This window comes from Pyxicephalus adspersus, chromosome 9 (genome assembly GCF_032062135.1).
Source record: "Pyxicephalus adspersus chromosome 9, UCB_Pads_2.0, whole genome shotgun sequence".
In the NCBI taxonomy this organism is placed as follows: Eukaryota; Metazoa; Chordata; class Amphibia; order Anura; family Pyxicephalidae; genus Pyxicephalus; species Pyxicephalus adspersus.
In genome coordinates this window covers 54,923,793-54,937,998 of record NC_092866.1, presented here as the reverse complement: position 1 = coordinate 54,937,998, position 14,206 = coordinate 54,923,793, and the positions used below count along the sequence as shown (strand labels likewise).

Here is a 14,206-nt window from a genome sequence, read left to right as displayed (position 1 = left end):
TACCCAGATACCTCCTTTCTTTTTGTTCCATCCAAGACATTCTTATTTTAAGGATAATGTTAATCAATTATAGTAAACTGCAAGATTAGTAAGCATGTCAGGCTCTTCACAGACAGGTAGCGCAGGATCACCCAAGTTGAGTCGATAGCCTAGAAGCTCTTTGCTGCTGAATGTCAGCCGGTCCCAATCCTCATGGTCACAGGTGTGGGATGGCGAAGGACAGCTGAGCAGTGGCTACCCTTGTTCAAAAATTTCAGCGATCAACAAACAAATCAGCAGTGCATATTTTCAGGTAAGACTGCACACCATCTGTGGACAGTCTTAAAGAATAACTATACATGCACCCTAAAGTACAGTTATCTGTCTGACCCCCTAAGTGCATCCATGAACAAAACTCAATTGGACCCACTACCTAGGATTTCCAAATACAGAGATTTGGATGCTAAGGCCTAGTGTCCCTCCAAATCATGCTGGCAGTTGTTAACAATAATATTGTCATCTTCTATCTACCTAAAACAGTAGGAGGAAGTCATGTGGTGGGGCTTTTGTTGGCCAGGGGTGGGGATTCTGCTAGCCAAGGAGGCCTTCCCAACACAATAGCCATAGCCTGGAACTGCCACAACCAATTTCATCTGCACCCCCACCTTCTGTTTACCTTTAACCTTTTTGGACAGACAAGAGATGCCATCACTATTGACTACTTATTAACATCTCTAACTAAAAATTGATAGGGCACAGTGGTCAGATCTCTGTATGTGAACATCCTAGGTAGGTGGATTAAAACACCTTGGAAGACAAGCAGATATCTGTATTTATATGTGTAGGTACAGTTTGCTTTTAAATATATTTGAATCCAGTCACTAGCCTACCGTACAAGTTTCTAGACAATTGTGCTGCATTGGATCATCCATTCAAATAAACGGCTTGCCCTAGCACAGTGCATGGTAACGCGTGACATGAACACAAGCTGCAACAACACATTTGTAAATGGGCCCTTGGGGTTTACATGGGAATGGCATGACTAAACCATTCTGATTTGAAACACGCTTTTAAGTGAAAATAAGCAAACAGATCAGTAATGAGAAAATGTAAACAATGTAATGTAAATGTGGCAAAAGGAACTCATTGATCAATTGGGTAAGACACAGGAAGTAACATAGTCAGTATGCAGATATGAATTATATGTAGATGTCAGGTAAAATAAATGATTTTTTTCCTTAATTACATCCACTGGCATTCTATGTACTCATGTTATTACATGGTATGTAAACTCATACCCTGTAAACCATGTGTGCTCCATCTAAAGTAGCTTGCATGACAGGCTGACAACACAGCTGTTACTTGCAAATCAGGTGTCTAATGTAGTCAGCCCGCAACAGAAATGCCATAAGTGGCAGGATCTGCAGGTTAGAATCATTGCAAAAGATTTGCTTAAGAAATATACTACAGTAAAACAATACAGATTAGGGTTAAATGTGTGTAAATCTACATTGTCACATAGAATTCTTACCATGTCACATAATCTAACATTGTCACATGTAGCACTGTCACAAATGTTGCAATCTTTTACAGAATATGTAAACCTGTTCAGTCTGTGCTGCTGAGTGTCCCTATTACAGAAATACAGAAAGTTTTTTGTTTATTTTGATAGGTAGCAAGTGGTATCAGAAATAACTCTGTATTTTATTACAGAAATACAGAAAGACGTATAACTAAAATGAGAAGCCAATAATCCAGTAGGGGCTTGGATGACCTTAGCATTGGAAGGCCATGGAACCACTTTACCGCTAATGCTATGTTATTTTAAATACAAAAAAGAACAGTAGATACACATTTATTAGCTTTTTTTTTATTGACTCTCAAATTGTTATGTGCTTTAAATTAAACATTTGTGAAGATGACATTGGCTTAAATTTTCTGATGTTTAGACTCCCAATGTGGAGAGATTATACTTTCTGGCTGTCAGGACATGCTCCAGAGCAGATGGAGAACTACAAATTCGCTTACCATGTCCTAAATATAATGATGTACTGACACAGTAAAGGAGCAAGAATATTTTGGTCTGGCAAACAAACAATGGAAACACCTCTGAAGGAATGAGGGGAAAGTTTAAATTAGTCCATCTATCACGTGTACTAACAGCCAGGATGTACCACAGTCTTCAAAACTAACATCTGTACACCAAAGGTATTCATAATCCCTCACTCTTCTGTGTATGACTATGATTGCAGGGAGCTTTTTCCAAAAAGTTAAAAGAAACCTCCAGAATCTCAGTAAGCACCTGACTGTCTGTAATGCTCAATATCGCCCTCTAGCACATCAGAAACCATTAGGCAGCATATGTAGAAATCTATCAACAAATGAAATCTCTATGCACCCACGTAGTTACATTTATACTTTGTGATTCAGATCTACTCTAGATGTAAGCCTGATTTTCTTCAACTGTGTAGCATTGCACTGTTCACAAATTTATGAGATGTTTTAGTGAAAAGACAAGGCTCTATATTGAGTTCTGCATAAGAAACAATGCCATGTACACATACTAGTTAATATATGATTACTAATGCTGCTAGAGGAACTGTTCTCACTCAGAGATGTCCACAATTACTTCACAGAATTTCCAACTGCAGCAGATCAATAGAAAAAAGTACTATATCAGTAGAAAAAAAGGTCTGGCAACTTTTTATAGTATAAGCATGTACAGCAGACAAGTACCCTAACTAATACTGCAGTCTGAAATTGCAAAAAGACCAGGTGACTTATTTAGAAAAAGCACTTGCAGCAAAAGTTTCTGTGAGTTCTATTGACTCACAGGTAGATAGACTTAGACGCTAGCATCATTAAAAAAGGCAATAAAAAAGGCTAAATTGGTGTGCTAGGCAAGCACTGCACACTCCTAATTCAAAGAAACTTGAGAAACGTATTCAATGAATAGTTTACTAGCTTTAAAAATGTTTACTTACATCTACTACTGTTTCTAACTTTTCGGTAAATTACACATATGGTGGGCATTCTCTTTCCATTAAAACAATGTTACTTGTGCCTGGTGTTGTTTTTACTTTTTAATTTGAATGATATTCAAATGCCTATCACACACCCATGTGGTGTTTAACAAGCATTTGTAGAGTGATTTTTTCCTGCTTAGCGGGTTCCCAGGCTGCTGGGAAAGCTTTGGAAAAAAACTTTGCCAACACTGTGAATGGCCCACAAATGCTAACTAATGCAGCTGGCTTTTAAAAAGTGATAAGGACAAGGTGTTTTCTGACAATGTACCTGTACATAGCATAACAGGTCATTTTAGACAAGCTGCAAATATTACTGGTTTCTAAATAGATTCAGCTTCACATTAATTTGTCAATTGAAAATGTGCACCATGTCTGCCCTGGCAAGAGCTTCATGTTATAGTTTGCAAAAGTTCTTCTTCAGTTTGTAAATAACAAGGGAGATGGACAAAGAGAAAAATTATTCTCTGTTAGTGTCACTCGAACAGGTTTGTTGGCTGGTAGTGACATCTACTGCAAGAGGAAACGGAGAGAGAATGCAGAGAGAGATAAGGAGAAGCAGTGATTAGTATTGATGTAAAATCAGACTGCTGACCACATTTCAAGTCATTTTTAAGTACAATACATAGTAACAAATGGATGATTTGCTAGCATCAAGCCGCAATTTTGAGGTTGTATGAATCTTACAACTTGAATCTTGTGGAGATTACAAGGTGGATTAGAGTGCTGCTTTCCAATAATTTAATTTCACATCCAGCCTTAATTTCACATGCACAGACTCTTGTCTAGGTCTTTAATCATTCTAGCTCTAATCTGCATAGTGGATGGTGATATGATTGATTCTGTATGTGAACATTTGCTAAACACATAAAAGACAGCCTAAAAACTTTCGATTTCAATAACTTTGTGTCTTCTGCAGTTTTATCACAACTTTATACATAGGTCTGTGGAAACTTCTGTCAGGTTAAATGTGAAAAAAAATTGTAAGCAGGAAGGTTCATTATTGCAGAAGAGACAGGTTGTATGCCTTTGGCAATATATTTAAACATACCTGCCTTTTTGCAGTTTTTTGAGCATGCACAGTTCAGAGTACGATGCCAGGTATCCTGGCATAAATCTGAATGACGGGAATAAATTTATGAAGAGAATTACATCGTTCCAGCCCAGCCAAATAAGATGGCTAAAGATCTGGAACCCCAAAAAAGGTCTGGTGAAGATGATGGCACAATAAACAGCCCACCTGCTTGAAATTTAAAGCTTACTTCTGTTTTAATAAAGAAAGTGTTTTTTTTTTCTGGTAGGCCAATTTTGCATTACTCCCATAAAAATGGCCTTAGACTTTGTTTGCTGTAATGGTATGGACATTTATTTGTGAGTTCCACTGAAAGACAGTTAGTGACATGCCTACAAAAGTACTGTGTTCTATGTTGGCACAATGCAAATACACGATAATAAGTTGAGGAATATTCCACGTTATTACACCTTACCTAGAAAACCCCCTTTAATCCTTGTCAGATGTGCCAAACAAGTAATGCAGTGACCCAGGTCATATTCATAAACCAGTTTAGCAACAAGATTGCCATGCAGCTGGTATTTCACTAACCTCATAGGAACTTGATATCAGTGTCGTTAAAAGGACCATAGAATCAAAAGACAAATATAGTATAAGTATTAAATTTAAGTATAAATAAGTATACTTTCTGAAAGTTAGTATTTGTGTAGATTTAGACATGGATTTGAATTTCAGATGAGAATGTCCAGACCTAGCGAAAGGGTGTTTAGGCATTGAGCACTGTAACGAGGTGAAGGGTTTAACTACTTTTTCCATACCCCAGTATGGGAAATAATAAGCTCTAAAGTTACTCTTGAAATCTTTCTCCTACTACTTCATTCCCCAATATTCTAAAGTACTTCATACACTGCCATTCTCAACCATTAGCGCATGCTTAATAAACAGCATATAAAGGTTTCAGCCATGTCCCATTTCCCTTCTTTCCTAGTACCAGTGCATCATCTTGCACTGTGTAATCCACATACTACATTCATATCTTTAAAGAAAGACAAGAACATACGTTAAAAATGAAATCTAAAAACAAAAATCTGAAGGTAATGGACAACAGAACTCTAAGTAAAACTTTAGGATTATACTTATTTTAGGAGGGAAATTACACGGATATAGGGAGTGCATCTGACAGGCAAAGCTGTGTCATCTTGTATAGGCAAAGAGCTTTAAAGTACAAGCTGAACTTATGTACACTGGAGCTGACAAGTACAAGCTGTATTACATATACAAACAAACCTTTGTGTACTGGAGAGACCGGTACAAATGGTATCCAACTGTATATAAAAGTTCAGTATCTGCAATGGCAAAACCTGATATATACACAATGAAATCTTGCAGAAAATCTAAACACAAGATGGAAAAAGAAAACAAAGGATGATCACTAACCCATAATGTAAAGAACAACAGAAAAAAAAGTATTTTATGAAATTTTGCAGGACCAGGTGGTGTCAGCAAGCTTTGTGTCAGTGGGTTAATGGCTATGCATTAAGCTTAAATCTAAGTTCAGTTTTATGATGTGGTATACTTTGGATCATGAGCTGTTCCACGCCTTATCCATACTTTTTTCTTGCCATCATTCTGGTAAAGGTTGATCTTGGTTTCATCTATCTAAAGAATGTTTTTTGATGACAGATGTGCTGGCTTTTTTAGTTGTTTTTGAGCAAAGTCCAATCTAGCCTTTCTATTCTTGAGGCCTATGAGTGGTTTGCACCTCGCAGTGCACCCTCTGTATTTATTTACTTTCATGCAGTCTTCTCTTTATAGTAGATTTGGATATCGATACGCCTACTTCCTAGAGAGTGTTGTTCACTTGGTTGTGAAGGGGTTTCTCTTCACCATGGAAATGATTCTGCGATCATCCACCATTTTTGTCTCCCGTGGACATCCAGGTGTTTTGGCGTTGCTGAGTTCACCAGTGCTTGTTTCTGATGTACCAAACTGTAGATTTTGCCCCTCCTAATATTGTAGCAATTTCTCGGATGGGTTTTTTCTGTTTTTGCAGCTTAAGGATGGCTTGTTTCACCTGCATGGAGAGCTCCTTTGACTGCATGTTGTCTGTTCACAGCAAAATCTTCCACATACCCCCCCTCCTCAAATCATCTCCAGATCTTTTATCTGGTTAATTAATAATGACATACACACCAGCCCATGAAATAGCCTTTGAGTCGATTGTCCAATTTTGAGCCCCTGAAATGAAGTGATTGTGTGAAAAAAGGCTTTAGTTCCTCACATTTTTATGCAATCTTTTTGTTCAACCCACTGAATTAAAGCTGAAAGTCTGCAGTTCAACTGCATCTGAGTTGTTTCATTTAAAATTAATTGTGGTAACGTACAGAACCAAAATTAGAAAAAAGTTGTCTCTGTCCAAATATTTATGGACCTAACTGTATATATGGTAGCAGGAAGGTTCCTTATGCTCTCACACATTGAAACTTAGCTAATGAAACTTAGCAAACCCTTTAAAGCGGAAGTAAACTAAAAAAAAACGTTACTTTCGCAGATCTGTTGATACCTCCAGAGGTTTGCTGGATCAGGTCCCGCGTCGTCCTGTAATCTGCCTTTGTCTGCTGCCGAGCATCGCCATCTTCTTTCCTCTTCTTCCACCTTTTGCCTACATCACCCGATCTTGAATTGTCCAGGTGCAGAAGGAGCAGCCAGTCTCTTGGGGTGTCTGAAGTAAAGTATTCCAGAGGCTCTGTGCTCCCTTCTTCTCACTTCTTTCTTTATTGCCATGGCTATTTATAACTTTTTATATAACTTTTTAAAGAAAGTTTTTAACCCCCCCCCCCACAAATAAAAAAAAGTAAATTTTTACCTTACAAAGGTTGTACACCCTTTATGTAAAGTAAAAATTCTGGTGATAAGTTTTAGTGTTTAAAGTGCTTTAAGTGTCTAAAGAGTCATGCTGATGAGTAAACTGCTTGTGATTTCTGAAAATAAATTTGGGGGAAGAATAACAATGCAAAACAATATTTTTATGTTACACGGCTGAAGATGTACAGGTGAAATTGAGTGGAACACGGTTTTAGTGGTTGTGAGGGATACCCAAAATATTGAAGATACAAGATGCTAGAGAAGACTGTCTGGGCTTCAGCAACGTTACAGATTATAGGTGGATGCTGTGTTACAGGTGTGATTGGAGACTAAGTACATGTTGAAGGAGTCTAGGAATTGGAACATGTAATGAGACTGCTAAAGATCATTGGTATTATAATACCTGAACAAATCAATGTTTTCTCTTTTGAGCTACCTGCAGCTTCCTTATAAATTACTGACACCATATTTGTGTTCCTAATAGCAATATCCAATATTAAAGGTTAAATAATAATATTAAATAATATTATGAAACAAGGGAACATGCAGCACAAAGCAAACCTAAGAAAGGGTCAGCAGAAAAAAATAAATTAGGCCAATGCCATTGAATTCTTGTGAATTCCAGGTCTAATAAGAATGATATCACCAAACAAAAGATGTAGTTATGATGTAGTTAAGGACACAAGCCCAATTAAGTAGTGATAGGGAAGCAGTGTTCCTCCATGCATGAAATAGTCACTCTGGTGGCTCTGGATACTTGTCTTACCAAAAAAAGAAAAGTAATTATGGGACTTTTTTAGTTATATAAATTAAAAGTATTGTAAACTGTTTCTGCTCCTTGCTGGATCCCCCAGGTACACTTTCATCAGTGAACCTGGGGGATCCAGCAAACCTAAAATGGATCTGGTCTAGGATTGAAAACATTTGCTAACAAATAGCAAATGAGTTTTAGTAAATCCATTCCAGGTTTGTTCAATCACAGAGCTTCACTGATGAAAGTGTATCCTTCCCAGCCTTGAAAAGCTTTCATAAATCAGGCCCATATACTCTACAACATGTGGGAAAAGCATGCGTAGGCAGACAAGATCTTGAACACATGACAATAAAAGATGCCTAATGACAAAATCATGTTCAAAAAGTATCTTTTAAATGTCACCCTTATGCCCAAAAGTTTTCATTAGCATTGGAGCAAATAAAAACATTGCTCCAAACATTAGGGTTGTTTATGGGAAAAAAAGAAAGTGAGAAAGTGATATATCTACATGGAAGTGATTAAAATCTGCACTGTAAGACATAGCAAGTTTCCATCATGGTCACTTGGAAATGGTCTAATATCTGTTCTGGAAAACAGCAGACATAAACCATAGAGTATCTAGAATGGACAGTTTTTAGAATTTTAACAGCAAGAGGCAGGCTTGGGTTTGCCCAGTTTATTGAGCAAGTGATGAGAAGAAGTGATCAAGTTATCTCACATTTGATAAATTATACTTCTTGTGCTCAGCTAGGGAACATTCAGATGTTAAGCAAGGGGGATTGTCACTAGGAATCAGATAGCCAAGTTGACTCACTGGGTTTCCTAGTGATTAGATCCAGCTACTCTGAAATAGGAGATTCCCTACAGGTTTCTGGTAAGAACAGAATTGGCGTATTGGGATTACAAATTCAAAGCTTTTATTGGGACTCAATTCTGGAATTGCTAATATATATAACTGGGGTCAAATTTAGGAGTCAAATTGTAACAAAATAATTAAATATAGCGGAAACACAGAGGTTATGAACTGACCTCAGCATACAAAATAAATCTTTACATGTCCATGTCAATGACTTAGAAACAGTGTGGTTCTTTCACTAAAGGGGTAGCACATGTTCACTGTTCAAAGTTAATTTTCACATAGTTTAGTTCACATAGTTTAGTTCACTTTGTGAAGTAACAAAAAAAAATTAATATTTGTACTTGCACATTATTGAATCATTGAAGTTTACCGCAACAGCATTTCACTAGGTTAAGATAATGTTGACAAGTAAAGTTATGCGGACCTTAATCATCCAATCAAAATTCATTTTTTTTTATTTTTTCTTTACAAAAGGAGGAATTTACTTTGCAAAAGGAACATGCTCTACTTCTTTAGTGAATCAATGCTGCCATGTTAAAACATGTTTGATTTCTTCACCAAGTTAGCCTGAACATATTTAGTAAAGTGTAGTAAAAATAACTTTATAAACATGCATTGTACAATTATGATCTTGAAAACTGGGAAAATACCCCATACATAGTGCTTGCCATAAGGCCTAAACATTGATTTATTATATTAAAGTCTGTCAAAGATAAATACTTCTAATCTAAGCAGACACCAGCCAACTAAATTTAGCACTGCTCCAGGATATGTATTTGGGATTGCTTTTAGGAGATCTTTGCAACTAAACTTCCAAGTTCACTCACTGATGACAAAAAGACAACAATTTATTTTTTTTAATTATTACACTGGGGTACCTTCAGAGGTTGCTAAGTGTTCCTTGGGCAATGAGAAATGTGTGCCTCTCAGGTCAGTATATATGACACCAATGATCTTTTTGGCTGTCTGTAGAGGTGACATTCTTCCCAATGGCCAACAACATATTAGGCATTCTTTCTAATGACCACCATGCTAATGTACTCTGAGCTCTGAATATAGTAATTATATCGGGGGTTCCCTGAAGATCTGAAAATTATTCCCAGGTATTCCTCTATGTTAAAAAGGTTGAGAAAGGCTGCTAAAAGGTGTGCGTTATAGTAGCAACTGGTCGATTCCATAAAAAATGTTTGAATCTTGGGTAAAAATTACTTTTGCTTTTAAAAAAGTTAGAAAGACAAAATCAATAAAACAGAACCATGTTTAACTCACTAAAAAAACATATATACCGGGTAAGTATTACTCCAGTGAAATGAATACCAAAACGTAAAAAGGTCCATGACCAAAATTTAAAAATGTTGCTAAAGCTTAAGTAGTTTCTAGCACTGTTAAATGTTTTTTAAAAATCATATAGATTTGATGAAAACTGCTTTGTTTAGGGATTGTTTAGGGATTATGCAAAATGTATATTAGTGTAGAGAAAGGAATGGAGCACCTGTCATGAGATATGGTAACATCAAAGGTAGTTGAAAAAGCAAATGATTGGAATTGTTAGACTTTGTGTGTTTGCTTTGCATGCAAATATTGGAAGCTTTACCTGTTTTTTTCAGTGACTGACACCTAGATTGCCTAATTAATATGACAAGAAAGGGTAAAACTGGCTAGAAAATTAGATAAGCCAAAGGACACATGCTTTAAAAAATTTACAGAGTCATCATATATACCAGTTTGAAGACATTGGCTTTCTAACTCTAGGAAATTGACATCATTTTGTAAATTATAAATAGCCTTTTAATTCCCCATTTTTTAATATTTAGACTTTCCAGTTAATTTTATTACTCCTTCTATCTTCAAACTAATTATGAGAAAATCAAACACCAGATGCTCAGCAATTCTCAATGACACAAAACAGTTCCTGGAATCTAGCCCCTGACCCTGCACATCCTATCCACTGACCTGCAGATGACCATTCATCCATGGTAGGAGGGTCCTCATGGCCAACAGGCATCTTGTCATCCATCCTCAGCCTCCAACAGATTGAATCACAACTGGAGATCAGTGACTTTCCTTTTTTAGGGCTTTTATGAAAAGTAAACAGTTGTCACCCTTCACGTATCTTCATCCCAAGAATGAGTCCCCTCCCTCTAGTGAAACTGTACAAGTCATCAGCAGATCATAGAAGAGCAGGAGACAGCAACAAGCATTGGTACAAAGAACCCTGTATAAGTCAGTGTCTAATGCAACACAGGAATATTGGGAACTGTCAAAGAACTGTACTCAGCAAGTGACAATGAAGTGACAAAACATAGTCTTGTTGTGACACACAGTCCCAAAATGACATGCTAGAAACAACACCCGGTTGAGAAGGACAGCTGCTTTCCAGCTTGTGACTAATATTCGACAAGTTCCACTCATCAAAAAATTAATAAAGACAAATCCCTGCTGAGTTAGGTCACTGTGTGTATCTGTAGTGTTTTTGCTTGCAAGCTGGAGGTACCTTGTATATCTTCTTTCTCTCTAGTCATTCATACAATGGATATCTTCCCTTGTGTTGGTGGTATGACTTATCACCATTCCCTTCGGGTTTCTACATTGCTCCTTTTCCTCTCTGAATCTTTCCCTTCCCTTTGCCTGCTCTCAGTCTATTCACTTTTCAAAGTGCTCAGCAGAATCTTTATGGCTGGGAGGGGGAGAGGGAGACTCTGTGTCACTGGCAGTGAGATACACAGCCTTTACTGCCACTACTCTGATAAATATTTAGACAGGACCCCAACTAGACAATCTTCTCTAAACACTATTCTCTTTGTTTGCTTTACTTCAAGTTCATCGCTTTGCCCCATAGTAAAATTCCCTAAGCAGCATGCAATATCCTAAGTTTGGCAATTCTTATGTCTTTTATATATTGTAAAAGTTCATGAAGTTGTTAATAGAATGCTTGCCTTCCCTATGAACTTTTAGAAAGCTCCGGCGTCACACCTGTGTGCAGATAGTCATAGGTGAGCAAATGTTTATTTTATACTACAGAGAATCTGACAATTTGGTTGAATACATGTGCAGAAAGGTATTGTCAGACAGTCAAACTGATTTTGAGGCATGTTATCCATGGTAAAAACAGCACAGAGTGGTGGATAGCTGAGTTGCTGAACCATCTGTGTAAAATTTGCTACCCCACAAGTACATTGGATTTGAAAAACAATTCATTTAAAGAAAAAAAGCTTGATTTTTGAATAGTGAAGAGGAGGGAGTATATATAAGCAGATTAAACTTCAGCTTTTTGTTACAAAGTGTCCTTAATCAAGTTTCTACCTCAATTAGTAATTCCCATGGCTTTTCGTAGAAAGTCATATTTATTTTTAGTTATTTACTGGGTAGCCTTTGGTCCAGCTCACCCTGGCCTTACTGGTTATAGTGTCTCAGTCCTCCATTAAAGTGGAACTAATGTTCTACTTTTGATCAGTAGATTAAAACTTGCAATTGCAGATAGAGACAGATAATCTTCCTTCTGCAATAAAGCATACTTAACTGCCTGATCGTTCTCCTCAACTGTCTCTTAACTGTAGGAAGATGGCCAACACATCTTGGCTTCCCTTTCAGCTGCGAGGACTTAATGAACTTTAGTGTTTCATGTCAAGATGGCTGAAGATCAAACTGAGGAAGAGAAAAAGGAAAAAATGGTGGCACCTATGATGGACCGGGAGCAGGTGAGATTCCCTTCTACAATAAAGAAGGACTTGCCTGATCGCAGTCTTTGGAAAAAAGGGTTTAGCATAGCTTGAAACAATAGCTCCCGTGCAAATATCTTCTTTAACAAGTACTAATATGCATATGTATGCAAGTTAGATAAATGTCTCTATATGTGCTATAAAACAATAGTTCTGGTTAGCTAATAGGGTAGAAATCAAATTTTTGATGGCATAATTTGCTACCCTCAAAGGAGTTTGCACTGCAAAAGAAATATTCAACATATCTTACATTTCATGGATTTTGTTGTACCAGAGAATATTTGGATTCCTAATGTATCAGCTACATTAACCTGACTGTTTTTACTGAAATGCAGAAGTTATGCTTATATGAGAATTACACAGCTTTCAGCCAGGATTCACAACTAACAAATTGAATCCATTTAGAAAAATGTGTGAATTTTGGTTGAAAGTTGTGTACTTTAGGTATATATATATATATATATATATATATATATATATATATGTATGTATACTGAATATAAGTAATTCCCACATTATTAAACATTTCTATATATTAGTAATTTTTGCCATTTTTGCTGTGGTTTGATAAATGTAGGGGAAAACTATTAAAAATTCTTCTTTCAATGTGCGTTAAGTACTGCCTAAATATAAGCCAGCATTTAAGGATGAAGTGTGCCAGCTAAGTCTTCAACAATGTGGTATACTTGCCTGGCTCTTACAAACATGGGTGGACACCTGACATAACTAAAGCTGTGTCTCCTATTGGAGTGTATGCTATCATTGTATAGGGGAAAGGGAGGTAGACATCTGGCATAGGAGTGTCAATTATTTCTAAGTTTGTGTTTTTTCTATTTGTTTTTGCAATGTATATCATAACCCAAAAGCAAAAAGCAAAAACTGTAATATTTAGAGAGATTAACAACACCTAATCTGCCTACATTTGCCTACAATTCCCTTTTCCCTTCCCCCCTCATCAATATGGTAATAAATTGTAAAATAAACCCTTTCTATCTTCAGTATATACCTAATTGTATACCTAGTGACTTATTCATTAAGTTTTTCTACTTTTCTATGGAACCCAGGTAGATCATGCTGTACATAGCTTTCTGAAAAAAGGAAAATGTGTCAACACCCACATATAATGCTAAACCTCCATGTTATATTGAAATCTAAATAATAAAAAAGGTGGGACAGGGACAGTGAGGCTGGGGAGAAAGGGCTTGATGGTGTTAGAGGTCCCTCAGCCAGGAGGTGGTCTGTATCTTGCTGCAGCTTCTGATGCACACTGTGAGATACAGAGTAAGTAATTTTAGTGGAAGGGAAGGCAGGATTCCAGATGGAAGTGAAGGGCGGATTCCAGCTTTATAAATGTACTATTATGTTACAGCACTTTTTTTATGTTGCCAAAAACAGAGTATAGTTTTGTTGTGATCACGACAACTATGACAGAGTGGCAAATAGCGATCAAGATGTAGTGCACTCCTCCCCCCAAAAAAACTAATTTGTAGGTATCTTATTTCTTAAACCTGCAATTATCAGGGTCTATTACTGTTTAATGAAAACACCTGAATTCTGTGTACAATCTAAAGCACCTCCCGAACACATCAACAGTACCAGTAGCAACGTTGGTTCAGTGGCTAGCTTTCTTGCCTTTGCTGTGAAGCTATCCCAGGTTCGAATTGTGGCCAGGACACTATGTGCAAGGAGTTTGTATGTTTTCCCTGTGTTTGCTTGGGGTTTCCTCCCACATCCCAAAAACAAGAATTTAGGTTAATTGGTTATGATATATGACTATGGTGGGGACATTAGATTGTGACCCCCTTAAGGGACAGTTAGTGACATGACTATGGACTTTGTAAAGTGGTTTCTTTTAAAGCCTACTTTAAAACAAGCCACATGGATTTAAATCAATTCAAACAATAGGGAAAAAAATTACCTAATACAGTATAATAATAACGATGGTGATGAATTTATGGTATATGCTGTATTACATGCAATCAAACTTTTTATAAT

General features: G+C 36.8%; 1 protein-coding gene across 4 annotated transcripts in view; it reads right to left on the bottom strand.

Annotated features, from left to right (window-relative positions):
* Positions 1 to 11,053, bottom strand: part of ANO1 (anoctamin 1) — a 116,596-nt gene extending 105,543 nt beyond the window's left edge. For 3 of the 4 annotated variants that reach the window (XM_072422081.1, XM_072422080.1, XM_072422082.1), the window contains exon 1: positions 10,446 to 11,052. In XM_072422081.1, coding sequence (XP_072278182.1) covers positions 10,446 to 10,509 — 64 coding nt within the window. In that variant the 5' untranslated portion in view covers positions 10,510 to 11,052. Of the gene's footprint in view, positions 1 to 10,445 lie in introns of all 4 variants that reach the window. The other variant, XM_072422079.1, reaches the window with a different exon arrangement.
* Positions 11,054 to 14,206: the final 3,153 nt, after the last annotated feature.